The 16,267-nt window shown below is 35.8% G+C and overlaps 1 protein-coding gene across 2 annotated transcripts in view; it reads left to right on the top strand.

Annotated features, from left to right (window-relative positions):
- Nucleotides 1–445: 445 nt before the first annotated feature.
- Ccdc39 (coiled-coil domain 39 molecular ruler complex subunit) overlaps nucleotides 446–16,267 on the top strand; it is a 56,921-nt gene continuing 41,099 nt past the window's right edge. Inside the window, exons 1-7 of one of the 2 annotated variants that reach the window (XM_020162865.2) lie at nucleotides 453–1,039; nucleotides 3,618–3,737; nucleotides 6,320–6,466; nucleotides 7,598–7,756; nucleotides 10,169–10,261; nucleotides 10,358–10,486; nucleotides 13,907–14,098. In XM_020162865.2, the coding sequence (XP_020018454.1) occupies nucleotides 950–1,039; nucleotides 3,618–3,737; nucleotides 6,320–6,466; nucleotides 7,598–7,756; nucleotides 10,169–10,261; nucleotides 10,358–10,486; nucleotides 13,907–14,098 (930 nt within the window). In that variant the 5' untranslated portion in view covers nucleotides 453–949. Of the gene's footprint in view, nucleotides 1,040–3,617; nucleotides 3,738–6,319; nucleotides 6,467–7,597; nucleotides 7,757–10,168; nucleotides 10,262–10,357; nucleotides 10,487–13,906; nucleotides 14,099–16,267 lie in introns of both variants that reach the window. The other variant, XM_074073687.1, reaches the window with a different exon arrangement.

The raw sequence follows: 16,267 nt of genomic DNA on the forward strand, positions 1-16,267 counted from the left end.
ACTTATGCTCCCGATGCTTACTCATTCACCGAAGTTTATTTAGAAAATGAAGTAATTACATTAGCTGACTGTTTCATCCTTCCCAGTTCTAAGGTGCTGAGCAACAGGAACCAGAACTCAAATTCTTATCCACGCGAAGCATGCTAATTCAAATTAGTGAATTGGAGAAACGCTTGCTGGTCTAACGGGGGCGCCTTTCCGATTGAATATTGCTTTTTTGATAACATGGGCTCTGTCTGTCTTTTGGTCTTTTTCGAGAGAATGAAATAGAGACTTTTACGTGAAAATTCGCATTCTTACAATGTTACCAGAGAACACGCCAAGAAAGCCGCAGGTGCCGGGGCGGCGCTGGGACCCACGTCGGCGGTCCTGGGTCTCTGCGCGTGCACCTGGGCGTCAGCTCGGCCGCCTGTACCGACAGGTGACACCGCGAGGAAGGGCCGGGGCCCCACACACGCCAAGCGCACGGCATCCGGGTGGTTCCGGGGAGCGAATTCTGACTCGAAATACCAGCTGACCTCGGTCTCTGTTCACCAGTGGAGAAGGTAGAAAGAAATCCCTGCTTGCTAACTTTGCTAGCTCGCCTGTCCTCCACGCAGGCAGATACAACCAGCCTCCTTGTGGTCCTCCGGCAGCCTCAGGGCCCACAGAATTTGCCCAGTCCAGAATCACTGCTCAGCGGACACGGCAGTCTTTGGATGGAAAGTTGTGACGCCGCAGGCGATGGCAAAGAGAAGTTCTCTCAGAATTAACACCTGGGACCCAGCTGGGAATTCTAAACCGGAAGTCCTGCCTCCCGAACAGAGCGCTTCCGGTTTGGTAACTAAGGGCGCCGGACTGTTGCTAGAGCTCCGGTGGCAACTCGGCGGTTGCCTCAGCGGGGTCAGGGTACCGCTCACCCGCGCCGGGGTGTAGCTCACTCCTCTCTGGGGTTCCCTGTCCGCTTGCCATGAATAGCGAATTTCTGGCGGAGCTGCCTTGGGAGGATGGGTTCGCCATCCCAGTGGCGAACCAGGAGAACAAGATACTGGAAGACCAGGTGAGGTCAGGTGAAGACCCACGGGAAGAAGGAAGGGTCTGTTGCCGGCCTTCTCCGGCTGGCTGCACCACCCACCCTTTTACTCCTCTCCTTTCCTTCTCTCATCTCATCCTTTGTGTCCAGCGCTTTTCCATGCCTCCACTTCCTCCCTCACTTTGCCTGCCCTTTTCGGTAATTGTTAAGCATTTAGATTTTTTTAAAATTGAAACAATAGTTGACATTTAAGATAATAACTATCGAGTTACTCCTTTCCTTCCGCCTGCTGCTCGTACTCATTTCTAGGCTCCTGAGCAGTAGGCAAAAGGCTGATTTCCCCACCTGTTTTTTTTTCTTCCTTGAATTTAAGCTGTGCTTGGAAAGGGATTTCTGAGGCTCACCTAGCAACAAAAATGTGCACATGTTTATAAACAAAGCACATTCTGGTTCAGGTTGATAATTCTTTGTGAGTTTCTGCCTATGGTGTTGAATGTTCAAAGTGACCTGAGATGTTTTCAAGAGGGACATTCTGGTAACAATGTAAAATGTGCAATTTACAGCTTTCACAGAGAAGATCAAGTTGTCACAATGACATACCTGTTTTACTATGCAAGGAAGAACTTATACCAGCTACAATTTATAACACTTTTTTTCTTTTGAAAGTGCAATTGGCTCAGAAAACTCAAAAACCTTTAGTAGTAGGTCTAAACTTCTATGCTATGGTGATAGGATGTGTGGGAGAGGGTCCAGGAACAACAGATGATGCGCACACAACTTTACAAAATACTAGAAAGTTTTCTGTCCTCTGAAGAAATGAATATGAAAATCCTTTGACAGTCTTTGGAAAAGAATGGAAACATTTTTCAGAATATTCTGACCTAGTTACTCAGGGCTAACTTAGAAAGATGCCTTTTTTCTTTTCTCAAATGACAACATTAGGAAATGAAGGTGATCCCTCACAGAGTATTGAGGGGTAGTAAGCATCAGCCCTGGGTTCAGATCCTATTTGCCAACCCTGATCCTATTTCTTCTTCAAAATAGAAGTAAGTAAAGAATAACCATAATTATCTTGCAGAGTTTTCATAAGGCTCTAAGGACATCATGTAGGTTAAATGTTAGCTTTTAATGTTATTGCCATAAATATATTTGTCCCTGAGAATTTTATGCACATGTTGTTCATGTTGCTACTTTATAGAACAGTGAAAGAAGAAAAATGAGGCCAATAATTGCTTCACTGTGACATTAAAAAAGCAGCTCTTGCAAAAGTGAGGCCCAAAGTACCCACTGTTACTGTAGAAGTGACTTGCATGATAATAAACAAACTATCCAGATATCTTGATATAGAGATATGCAGAAAGAAGAAACAAATAGAAGGAGTATTATAAAAATGGAATTCTATTGTACATGTCATTTTTAACACAAAATATTAACTTTAGCAGGTAGAAGAAGAAAAGGAATTGTTGAATTTAGGTATTACTTGGTCAATTAGTTTTTTTTTCCCTTAGGTAAAAGTTCTAATGTTTTCCATATTTCAGCGAATTGTTGTGTATCCCTGGAAGGTGCACCTAACTTTGGTGTCTGTAGCTCAAGACTATAAGAAAACATATTTTCCTTTGTTGAGTTTTTAGTACCACTTTGAGGTGTGGTACATTATAATAGTCCTGAAAATCTGTTTTGTATTTTCCTAAATGTTTATTTTGTTTTATGTCTAATATTTACACTGTTTTGTTTCTATTAGAGGATCTAATTCACAGGCAAGCAAAATATGTTAAGAAACATGAGCACATGACCACTATTTGGTTAAGCTTCACCTCCATCTATGAGTTAGGAAAAGGAGTTCATGCTTTATATATAGTCATTGTTCACATTTGTGCTCCTGCCTGTTTTTGCTATGTCTTTCTAGCATGCTGTTGTTTACTTAAGACATCTTGTAGAATAGAATTTTATTTTTGCCTTATAAGAATGTAGTATGGCTGTATGAGAAATGCATTTTAGCTGTGGATCCTGGTATTGCTGTACATGTAAAGAGAGATTTATGTTCTTTGTAAAGTGCTAATTTTCCCACAGCAATCTCCAACTGGTAGCACTATTGCATATTTAAAAGATCAGTAGATATTAGAAGTTCCTATGGAACGGTAAGAAGCAAAATGCTATCTGTTAAATGTTTGTATCCTTCCAAAACCCATTCAGTGAAGTCCTGTTCCCCAGTGAGGTATGTGGAGATAGGGCCTTTGGGAAGAAATTAAGTCATGGAAGTGGAGCCCCTTTATAAATAACATAGTGCCCTAACTAGAAGAGAAAAGAGAGAGACGATCTTTCTCTCTACTGTGTGAGGACACAGCAAGAAGGCACCTGCCAGTGAAGTAGGAAGAGGGCCCTCACCAGGAACCAAAGCAACCAGCACCTTGATATTGGACATCCCAGTCTTCAAAATTGTGAGAAAAAAGTTTCTGTTGGTTAGGTCATCCAGCCTATGGTATTTTTGTTATAGCTTCTCAAACCTTTATACAAGGTAAGTGAAGATTTTTCTTTTGATTTTAGGTTCTTCAATATAGTAAAATTTAATAGGACTTTGATAAATCATAGTATTTATTATTTACAGTTATCAAAGCTTCAGGATGAAAGATCAAACTTGCAAGATCAGCTTCGTGATTGTGAAGAGCGAATTAATGCTATGACTTCTCACTTCAAAAATGTTAAGCAAGAATTCTCATTTACACAGGTACAAAAATATTGAAATTTAATTATATCACACATAATCATGGAATGCTTTATGGTACATTTGTATCTGTGATTTTATTTTAGAGATGTAGAAGGACACTTTATATAATTAAACTGTTATGAAAACCTTAGTTTCAAAAGCTTGAACCTGAAAGTAGATAGAAAAAAGTCTTTGGGAACTAACTACTACTACCAATTTAATACAAAAATCATTTCATGTAGAAGAAGAACTCATCATTTAAAATCTCATAATAATATTAAACGGCAAATTAATATATGAAGGACACAATGAAGGCAAGGAGAAATGATGGCCATAGCAGAAACACAGCTAATATAATACACAGTAGAGTTTCTTTCTCCTTTTTAATTTAGGGCACCCACTGGGGCCACTTTACATGGAGGCTATAGTCCACACACTTCAGTAGCCCCTATAGCTTCATGGTATTTAGTGTAGCTCAAGAATTGATTTTTTTTTTCTTGGAGACAGGATCTCATAATGTAACCCAGATTGGCCTTAAACAATCAATTCTCCTGCCTCAGACTCCTAAGTGCAGGGGTTATAGGTTATAGGTGTGATACCATATCTTGTTCGAGAATTGAAATTTTAGTGATACTACTAAGATTAATAAGTTCAGATGTATTTAGAAGATTTTAAGATAATCAGAGAATGCAAAATGCATTTTGGAAATACACAAATATGATTTAATTAAAAGCTGGGCAAGCTTCTGTTTTATGAATAATCAGTTTCAAGTATAGAAATTCACTTTTTGATGGGCAAATCAGCACTAGAGAGCTTATCAACTTCCATCTCAAACTATTTTTTTTCAAATTCATTGACTTTTCTGAGAAAAAACTAATTCTTAAAAAAGAGCAAAGCCATGTTTTTAAAAACAACTTATACTCAACATAGGTAAGTAATTAATTCATAGCTTGCAAATCTTATTAGAAAACTAACGAGCTTTTCAGAAAACCAAAAATTGTATGTTCTTCTGCATATGTGGACTTTATATCTAAAACAAATGTAGTAATATTAGACTTGGGTTACACACTAAGGGGAGAACACATCCAGGAAGAATAGGGAAAGGTAGGAAACCCAAAACTTGAAAGTATTTGATGCAGAGGAGCAGTAACCTTGAAACAACAGAGGTCAATATGGGAATGTGACCCAGAAGTAGTGAGGAGGTCTGGTAGAGATGAATCAGTTCGGGTTGTAATACACTTGTTCATGGAAGCAATGCTAGGAATCTCTCTGTATAGCTATCCTTATCTCAACCAGCAAAAATGCTATGTCTTTCTTATTATTGCTTATGTTTACTCTTCAACAAAATTGGAGAAAAGGGCAGGACAGGTTTTGCCTGGAAGCGAGGGGGGTGGGGTGAAAAGGGAGGGGATGGGGGCAGGGGGACTAATGGCCCAACCAATGTATGCACATATGAATAAATGAATAAGGAAAAAAAAAGAAAACTAATGAGCTTTTAAAAACAATGTTCAGGCTGGGCATAGTGGCTCACACCAGTTATCCCAGCTACTCAGAAAGCAGAAATCTAGAATATCACAATCTGAGGCAGCCTGGATAAAACAGTAAGACCTCCATCTCAGTAAGTCAAGGGAGGCTGTAGGTAGGAGGGTTGTGGCCAGAGGCTGCTGGGGCAAATACTTGAGACCCTACCTGAAAAATAACTAAAGGGGAAAAAATAAAAGGCCTGGAGGTGTGTCACAAGTCATAGCACACTTGCCTAGCAAGCACAGTGTCCTGAGTTCAAACCCCAGTACTTCCAATAAAACACAACACAACAAAAGCATTATTCAGGATTCTTGAATTCTGATGTGATTGTATGATCGAGTAAACACTAAACTATTTGTAGCAATATTTTCCTTCTGGTTATTGAATGAGTCAGGGATTGGATAGACAGAGATTCTCTGTTGGTATATCTTATTTTCTTCAAACCTGGATTAAATACATAAGCCTGGATTAAATAGAGACAAAAGATAATAAACTCCTTATAACTAGCCTTTTTAATAATGTAAAATTAATACTGAGAATATTGACTTTGAAGCACTACATGATCAATAGTCAAGAAATACCCTTTTTGCTAAATAGAACTTAATACAAAAGCAAGATTGTATACTAATGTATTGAAGGAAATATTTACAGCCACCAGTGCTTAAATAATTATTTAAAATTATCTCTGTTAATTTGAATATGTGGTAAATTCAATATAAACAGTTCCTGTTTTAATTATTTTTTAACTGATAATTCTTATTTATGGATAAAGATGAGTTATATAGCCTTTAAGTTTCACCATATAAACTTTGGCTTTATTTAATTTTCCTAAGCCAACATAATGACTCCAAACTGCTGACAATATTTTCTCCTAGCGTTTCATTGACTTTCTTACAACTGGTGAGCAACACCAACTACACTATAATCACAGTCTAACGTGGTATAGGTTTTGTGGTAGTGGAGTTAATAGTACTTAATCTAAACATTTTGTGGAAACTTTTCTTGTGTAATGGCTTATTATAAATATTTTATAACATTAAAATTTAAAAAGCATTTCTTTTTTGTGTGTTATTCTGAAGTGTCTTTATAAAGCAAGGGAGCATGAGATTGAAAGTGAAGAACATTTTAAGGCCATTGCTGAAAGAGAATTGGGAAGAGTGAAGGATGAAATCAGACGACTAGAAAATGAGATGGATTCAATACGGGAAAGGAAAAGTGATAAGGAAGTATGTGCTGAAATGTTGTTTAAATGTTGTGCTACTATACCTTCTCTCTGACCATGGAAGCATGATATGTTGCACATAGTAACTCTCCATAAATAATTAAGTGAATGGATAATGGGGTGAAATGTAATACTCATCATTATTTTACTCAAACAGCAGCTCCATGTCTTTTCACTGTCCAAAAGACAATGTACATAAATGCCAAGAAACTGATGAATGTCTTTCATATACAGAAAAAAGCTAACTGTTAAAAATCATGCCTGTTATAAAATACCAGGCATAGTTTACATGCAAGTGCCATGTTATTAACAGCACATCACTTTTAGTTTTGAATCCCATTAAAATTTTTTACCTTTCATATTAATTTGTCAGTTTTGTAATGCTAACTTTAACCAATTTCTCTCTGTTTTTCCTTATTTCTCAATTATTTGATTTGAGAGCTCTTTCCCAATTCAGATTATTCTCTTTACATATGCATAAACATATGGAAACACATAATATGTATATATACGTTCACATACACAAATATTTTATTATAATTTTATGATGTAATATTTATATATGCAATATAATTGCTTATATATCGTTTGTATTTGTTTATATGTTCTCTTGTCTTTTATGAGTATAGATTCATTAAATGACTACATTTATAGAAATATTTTTATCTCTTTTACTATATTTACTTCAGTCAAAAGTGCTCCCAAAATTCCTATATAGGAGACCTCTTAAGGGAAGCAAATGTGATTGGAAATGAGACTGAAGGAACTTGGTATGGGTTTTAGTTAACATCAAATACATTATTTTAACTAACATTATGTATATATATTGGGGGTGGCTTGTTGGAGTAGCTAATGACATCACTATGAAGGAGCTACCTAAAGTCTCTCTAACAGATCTCCAGCTCAACTATGGTTCTCAACTTTGTAAAATCAGCTCTTTTCTATTTTACAACTAGAATTAAAGTACAAGTATGATAGCTATATTGTTAAATATAGTATATCATTAACACCTGGAATGCATGGACAAGATTTCTTCTTAATATAGTCTGTTGTATATAATGTTATGTTTTATTTTAGTTTGCTTGGTAAATAATGTGTTACAATCACCCTTTCTCTCATGTTCCTTGGAAATTAGAATGGCATATTTAAAGCTACCCAAAAACTGGATGGTTTGAAATGTCAAATGAACTGGGACCAGCAAGCATTGGAAGCCTGGTTAGAAGAATCAGCTCATAAAGACAGTGATGCCCTTACTCTGCAGAAGTATGCTCAGCAAGATGACAATAAAATCAGGGTGAGCAGCTATAAATTGTAACTTAGTTTTTCTCTGAACATATAGTATATCAACTCTTTTTAACCTAAAATTGTACTTACTGATTTTTAAAGCAGCAGTTCTTAAACTTTTTTAGGTCAGGGACTCCTTTGAAAATCTGTTAAAGCCAAGTATCTTGTCTGTAGAAGAAAATGACTAGACACAAATCCCAATAAAATTTGGCCGAATCTGTTTTATAGGTCCACTGAAACCTTTTATTCTGTTAGCGGTCCATGGACCCCAGATTAAGAATATTCTGATTTATAAGGATTCTTTTTTCTGATTTTTTTATTGTTGTGTGGGTGGGGGTACATTGTAACATTTACAAAAGTTCTTAAAATATATCAAGTATATCATAGTTTTATTCACCCCTCCACCACTCTCCTTTACCTCCCCTAGAAGGATTCTTGAAAGCATTTCAGAAGAGTAAGTTTTATTTTTTTTTTCATTTTTCTTTTATTATTCATATGTGCATACAAGGCTTGGTTCATTTCTCCCCCCTGCCCCCACCCCCTCCCTTACCACCCACTCCGCCCCCTCCCGCTCCCCCCCCTCAATACCCAGCAGAAACTATTTTGCCCTTATCTCTAATTTTGTTGTAGAGAGAGTATAAGCAATAATAGGAAGGAACAAGGGTTTTTGCTGGTTGAGATAAGGATAGCTATACAGGGCATTGACTCACATTGATTTCCTGTGCGTGGGTGTTACCTTCTAGGTTAATTCTTTTTGATCTAACCTTTTCTCTAGTACCTGTTCCCCTTTTCCTATTGGCCTCAGTTGCTTTAAGGTATCTGCTTTAGTTTCTCTGCGTTAAGGGCAACAAATGCTAGCTAGTTTTTTAGGTGTCTTACCTATCCTCACCCCTCCCTTGTGTGCTCTCGCTTTTATCATGTGCTCATAGTCCAATCCCCTTGTTGTGTTTGCCCTTGATCTAATGTCCACATATGAGGGAGAACATACGATTTTTGGTTTTTTGAGCCAGGCTAACCTCACTCAGAATGATGTTCTCCAATTCCATCCATTTACCAGCGAATGATAACATTTCGTTCTTCTTCATGGCTGCATAAAATTCCATTGTGTATAGATACCACATTTTCTTATATATTTTTATATTTTTTTTCTTATATTTTGAAAATATAGTTTGAATATTATGTATAGTTTCTGCTAATTTGAGACTATAGTGGATTATTTGACATTTATTAGCATATATTAGTTGTAGAGGGGGGTTTCCACTGTGACATTTCCATATATGTTTACAATGTACCTTGGTTAGATTCATCCCCTCTATCATTCTCCCTTACCCTCTCTCCCCTACTTAAAATTATTTCAACAAGTTTCATTATTCTAGCTTTATACAAGTATATAAAGTACATTGACCTTATTCCCTCTCCTTTACACTCTCCAGGATTTGTTTTTCATTCCAGTCTTTCATTTGTCAAGTATATTCTTTGTTCAAAGGAGTTTCACCATGGTATTTCACCCATGAATATATTGTACTTTAGTCAGATTAACCCTCTATTACTCTCCCTTCTCCTTCTCCTCCGCCCCTATTAATCAGTGTGTTTTGTTATACCATCTTCCTATACAGGTAAAATGTATTTTGGTATTATTCATTCTCTTTTCCTCTCCTTCCTCTCCCTAGTTCTTTCAAACAGTCCCATGATTATAGACATGTTTTATATATATATACATATATATATGTATATATATATATGTATATATACACACACATTTGTATTTTTGTATATGTTTGTCTTTTGGATCTATCTTCCACATATGAGAGAAAACATGCCACCTTTGTCTTTCTGAACCTGGCTTACTTTGCTTAACATCATCTTCATTTCCATCCATTTACCTGCAAGCAACATAATTTCATTTTTTATGGTTGAATAAAATATATATTGCGTATATATACCACATTTTCTTAATCCATTGATCAGGCATCTGATCGTGTATGGAAACAGTTTCCATAGCTTGAGTATTGTGAATAGTGCTTCAGTGACCATGGGTATACAAGTGTCTGTATTGTATCCTGGCTTATATTCCTTTGGATATATGCCCACGAATGGTATCACTGATGGTAAGGTAGAGGAGACTATAGATATGATATTGATATGTTATCATAACCATCACTTAAAACCCACTTATAATTACATCTGGTGAAACTAATAAAAGTCATTTTAAAGACAACTGAGTTTTCATGAAACTTTTTGCAACCATTAGGTTAGTTTTTGGAGTTAAAAGACAAGAAAAATATATATTGTTTTATAGTTGTTTTAGATGTCAAATTAGTACTTACATAGAATGTAATATTTCATGTTACATAGCTACTACTAGTTTTTAAATTAAAGTAAAATGATAAATATAAATATTTTATATGTAACCACATCATAGGCTCTGACCCTGCAACTAGAAAGACTAACTTTGGAATGTAATCAGAGAAGAAAGATTCTTGACAATGAGCTCACAGAGACTCTAAGTGCACAGGTTGGTTTAATGTAGACTTTTATTCCTTAATTTTCAAGGTGATGTTTGCAGAAACACTTAAATTAACAGAAATGTTGTTTGCTCTCTATTTGACAGTTAGAATTGGATAAAGCAGCACAAGATTTTCGTAAGATTCATAATGAAAGACAAGAACTCATTAAACAGTGGGAGAACACAATAGAACAGATGCAGAAGAGGGATCAAGAGATAGATAACTGTGCCTTGGTAAAGTAGTTTGGTCCTTGTAATGTTCAGCTGTATTTATGTCTTCTGTATTTAGCTCATTATTTCAAGTGTAAATCATACTTATTTGAAGTGTTTTTTTTCCAGCAGGATTCAATAGTTTTGGTAATTGTTTTTTAAAGTGAGTCTGTATCCTTTTAGCATGTGACTTTGTGAAGATTATTTGCTTATGGTATTATAATTCCTGAAGACTGAATTGTGCCATCTCTGAATTATGGAACAAATATTACTGCAGTAAAACCAGTGCCCTGACTTATACATGGTTGCCCACAGTACCTTAAATTTAATATAAATATTATTTGACAGCAAGTTACAGATATAGAGAAGTGAAGCTTGGTAGATAACTAAGAGAAGGACAGAGAATCAGAAAAGAAATCTAGACTGTGAGACACTTTTTTTGAAGCTGGGGTACCAATGATGATATAGAGGCCCAGAAAAGGGTGGGGGTGCTGAACAGTGGAATAGTAATGCAGACCAATTGTTACCACTTGTTACTTTCTAAGGTAATTTAGGAGAACTTTTGGGGGGAAATTAAGAAATGAAATATAGATTAGGAGGGTATGGGAAGGAGAAGAAACTGAGGAGGAAAGAAAACAGGTGAGATGTGTTTATAAGTTCCTTTCTGGATCTACTCCATGAAAAGGCAAGCAGCAAAGGTGACTGGGAATTTAGAATTATGACAGTATTCTAGATGTGATTTGCTTATGATTCTAATATTTTAAATTTCTGAAAAAAACCACACTGTTATTGACAAGATGGGTTGTGCCACCCTTGAAGGAGAGAGCCAATTATTACTATTGGTCCTTAATTCTTAATGTTGATATTGGTATCTATTTCTTATTGTTCTGAAACATCAGGTCCTGATTGCTTCCTCTATGTGAATGAAATATGCCAAATTCAAGATAATAGATCCACAATCAGCATTCTCATATAACCTTATGATTAATTGACTCAGCTTATTGATATGGCAGAATGCACAACTAGTCTGGTCATAGTCATAGGGGTTCCTTTTTACAGGTTGATATCTCCTTACTGTCTGTGTTGTCAGAGACTAGGGAGGATGCTAAGAGGTGGCAGTGGGAGCTTCTAAGTTTGTAACAACTGCTCTCTGAGATCCAAACAAAATAGAACAACCCCCCATTTAAGTCGTTATGATTTCTGTGGTGTAACTACTTCCATACCAACATGACACCAGTGAACACGGGGCTGAGAAGAGATGTGCAAATCAGTTCTTAGGAGTCACTAAGAGCTGGTTCACAACACTAGTGTATTTAGACAGTGTAAGGAAAGTAAAATTTTTCTACCGTCCTAGGGTTTCTGGTTAGAACTGACATAAAGCATATTAACAGGGAAAAGCAGCTGAGTTTTATTTACATGTACAGGGAGCCCTCACAAGAAAAATGAAGACTCAAAGAAGTGGCTAGGTATAAGTGCTTATGTACATGGTTGAACAGAGTGGCAATGGTGGAAAGTAACTAGGAAAATAAGGGTTAGTTTAACAAGATTTCTTTTGGCCTCACTTCCCTGTCTCTGGTGATAAAAATATCTTTATTTCTCCTGGTACGGGGAGGGTACTTTTTACATAGGAGTTGTATCTTTTGCTTTCAGAGAAAAAAAAAGGTTAGCATGCACTTCTTGGTCTGCAGTTTTTCAAGTGCCTGTAACTCAAAGTGGTCAATATGCTGAAGGGGCATTTTTTTGGTCCTCTATACCTGAAAATGTACTCATTTGTCTCTCTTCCTCCAAAACAGTACCCATTCTCAGAGCCTTCTTGGCAGGAGTCTGGCGATACAATTCTGAAATAGTTTTAAGAAAAGGAAGAATATTTTTTCCACTGGGTTTTTATTATAGTGTATAGATGTTGGAATATTACTTTAAATGTCTTCTACATGAAAACTTAATCATTAATAGCACCTTTATGGATATTCTTTGGAGGCAGAAATCAGGAGGATCATGGTTCAAGGCCAGCCTAAGTAAAATGTTAGACCCCATCTCAAACAATAAGCCAGGTACACCTGTAACCCCAGCTATGCAGGAGGTTGTAAGTAGAAGGACTGAAGTTTGAGGTTTGCCTCTGACAAAACTCTTGACCCTACCTGAAGAAGAACTAAAAGTTAAAAAGAAAGGGGGGCAGATAGGGTCATGGCTCAAGTGGTAGAGCACCTGCCTAGCAAGTGAGGCCCTAAGTTCAAACCCCCTCAGTAATACCAAAAGAAGAAGAAGAAGAAAAAAGAATATTGAAGTAGGTATTAAAGCATCTGCCTAAGTGATAGAAAAATCAGTATAATGCAGAAAACTTGAGAATGCTTATTTGAAACATTTAAACATAGGAAGTTTTAATGTCTTTTGGTTGAATAAATACAATAACTATATAGCATGCTACAATTTCAGAATTATTATTATAGAAATACTACATTGTACCAATTTAAAACATCTTTTAAAATGCATTATATCTCAGCTATATATCCATTTAACATATTGTAAAAAACCTCATCTAATCCTTTTACTACCCATCTGTAAAATCTTTTCCACGTTGCTTAAAAATCAACCCTTTTAAACATGGCATTTGAATTTCTACACAATTTGGTACTAAGCCCCACCTTTAGCCTCATTCCTTTCATTTATAGTCCATCCCTGCTTAATATTCCTTTCCCATCTCTATCCTCCTATCGTACATTTAACTATACTATGTGCACCTCCATCCATTTCTTAGTTCTGACTCAAATGATACCTGTTGGCAATGTCTTCCAGACCCCTCTTAGGCAGAATTCATCACTTTGCTGTTTCTATAGAACTTTGTCCATATTTCAATACAGTGCTTGGTGTATTCCATTTATTATTGTATTTTTAAGAGCTGAGAAGACCTAAGTGAAGACATTCTTATTAAATCAATAACTAAAATGTTATTGTTTTTTTGAGACAGGATCTTGCTATATATCCCAGGCTGGCCTTGAAGCTCACAGTCCTGCCTTGGCCTCCCAAGTGCTGGGATTTACAGGCCTGTACCACCACACCCAATTAAAATGCAATTTTTAAAAGATGAAAAATGCTGGTTTGTAAAATATTTGGACAATTTCATTGAAACCCAAATTTTATGTGAAAAATATTCAACATTACCCTTCACATATAAAGGCCCAACTATTTTTTTCAGCACTATAGCAAAGTTCTAGATAGATGAAAGATAATATAGAGACCTTTAACAATATGAGTTTATAGATATTGGTATGTAGCATATTAATATTTTATTTTCGTTCATATAAAAGTCTCTTTAAAATGTTCTAAGAAGTTTTTGTTACATAAACACTGCACATAATAATGAAAAAATAAAAACTAAATTCCTTTTAGTGTTAGTTTTGTCATATTAAACAAATATTTAAGTGAACACATGTGTTTCAATCCTAGGCATTAGCAAGGATAAAGCAGGAAACAAGAGAAAAAGAAAGTTTGGCTAAAGAAAAGATCAAGTTTTTGGAAAATGAGATTGGAAATAACATGGAATATGAGAAAAGAATTTCTGATGCTGATCGTAAAGTTTTAAAATGTAGAGCAGAGTACCAGCGCCATGAAGATAGTAGAATTCAGCTGAAGGATGAGGTACGTCAACTGAAAAGACTGATTTATGTGTTCATGACAAATTATTATAATGATAACATAAAGCCTTTTTGATTAAGGAACTATCTTCTAGTTCTTTTTATTAAATCCCCTTTATTAAATGTTTAGGATACTCCCATTGGGCTCCTGAATGATGAGGCAACAGAAAGTACCATTTACATCTAAGGTTGTGTTTCCTTCAATGTGCAGAAGCCTTCTAATTTGATACAATCCCATTTGTCAATTCTTGCTCTTATTTCCTGAGCTATTGGAATCCTATTCAGAAAGTCTTTGCCTAATCCATATCTTGAATTGTTTTCTCTATCCTGTAGCAGTTTCAAAGTTTCAGATCATACATTAAGGTCTTTGATTTATTCTGAGTTGATTTTTGTATAGAGTAAAAGATAGAGATCTATTTTCAGTCTTCTACATGTAGATATCCAGTTTTCAGAGCACTGTGTGTGGAAAAGGCTGGTTTTTTTTGGTGCCTTTATTGAGAATCAGGTGTCTGTAGCTGTTCAGGTTTACTTCTTAGTCCTCTGTTCTGTTTCATTGGTCTACATGTCTGTTTTTGTGCTAGTATTGGGCTGTTTTTGTTACTGTGGCTGTGTAATATAATTCCAAATCAGGTGGTATGATACCTCCAGCTCTTTTTGCTCAGAATTGCTTTGGCTATTTAAGGTCTTTTAAATTTCCATACGAATTTAAGTATTTTTTTTTCTATTTCTGTGAAGAATGTCACTGGAATTTTGATAGGGATTGCACTGATGTGTAGATCACTTTTGGTAATTTAGCCATCTTCATGTTAATTCAGCCAATCCATACACATGGGAAGTTTTTCCATCTTGATTTTCTTCTTTAAAGTTTCATAATTTTCATCATAGAGGTCTTTTACCTCCTTGGTTAGGTTTATTCCTGGGTATTTTTTGAGACTATTGTGAACTGGATTGTTTTCTTGATTTCTTTCCTACTATGCTTATATTGATTTCTGTATGTCAATTTTGTATCATCTGAAAATAGAGATAATTTGATTTCTTCCATTCTTATCTGTATCCCTTTTATTTCTTTCTCTTGCCTTATTTATCTGGCTAAGACTTTAAGCACTAAAGATTTGGAGGCGTGGCTCAAGTGCCTATCTTGCAAGCATGAAACTTTGAATTCAAACCTAAGTACAGCCAAAAAAAAAAAAAAGAATTCAAGCACCATATTGAATAAGAGTGGAGAAAATGTCTACTCTTGTCTTGTTCCTGTCCCTGAGTTTAAAGGAAATGCTTCCAGTTTTTCCCCATTCAGTATAATATGGGGTAAAAATTCACGTATAGCTCTTGTTTTTATGTTGAGCTATGTTCCTCCCATTGCTGTTTTCTTCATGGCTTTTATCATAAAGCAATGCTGAATTTTGTTGAAGGCCTTTTCTACATGTAATCAAAATGATCATGAAATCATGTCCTTGCTTCTATTTATGTTCTGTATTAGATTATTGGTTTGTGTATGCTGAACCATCCTTGCATTCCTGGAATGAAACTAATTTGATCATGGTCTATAATCTTTCCAATGTTTTGTTGGATTCAGTGTATGGTATTTTATTGAGGATTTTTACATGTATGTACATGAAGGAAATGGTCTGTGGTTTTTATTTTGTTGTGTCTTACCTGATTTTGGTATCAGGGTAATACTGGCTTTATAAAACAAGTCTAAAATAGACTTCCTTTTTTATTTTATGGAATAAAATATGGTATTAGTTCTTTTAAGTGTTGATAGAATTCAGCAGTGAATGTGTCTGGTTTTGGGCTTTTCTGTGTTGGGAGACTTTTTTTTTTAAAAGCACTAGAGTTTGAACTCAGAGCCTCACACTTGCTAGGCAGGCACTCTTAGAGCTTGAGCCACTCCATTATCCCTAGGAGACTCTATTGTTGCTTTAATCTTATTGCTCATTATCAGATCTGAGTTAATCTTTTATATCCTCTTAGTTCAATTTTGTTAGGTCATATGTATCTGGGAATTTAGTTTTAGTTTCTTTTAGTTTTTTCTGTTTATTAGGATATAAGCTTTCAAAATATTCCCTAATGGTCTTCTGCATCAGTGGTATCTATTGTAATATCCCCCCTTTCATCTCTAGTTTTATGAATTTCATCTCTCTTTCTTTTGGTTAGTTTGGCTAAGGGTTGTCAA

Source organism: Castor canadensis, chromosome 5, assembly GCF_047511655.1.
Source record: "Castor canadensis chromosome 5, mCasCan1.hap1v2, whole genome shotgun sequence".
NCBI lineage: Eukaryota > Metazoa > Chordata > Mammalia > Rodentia > Castoridae > Castor > Castor canadensis.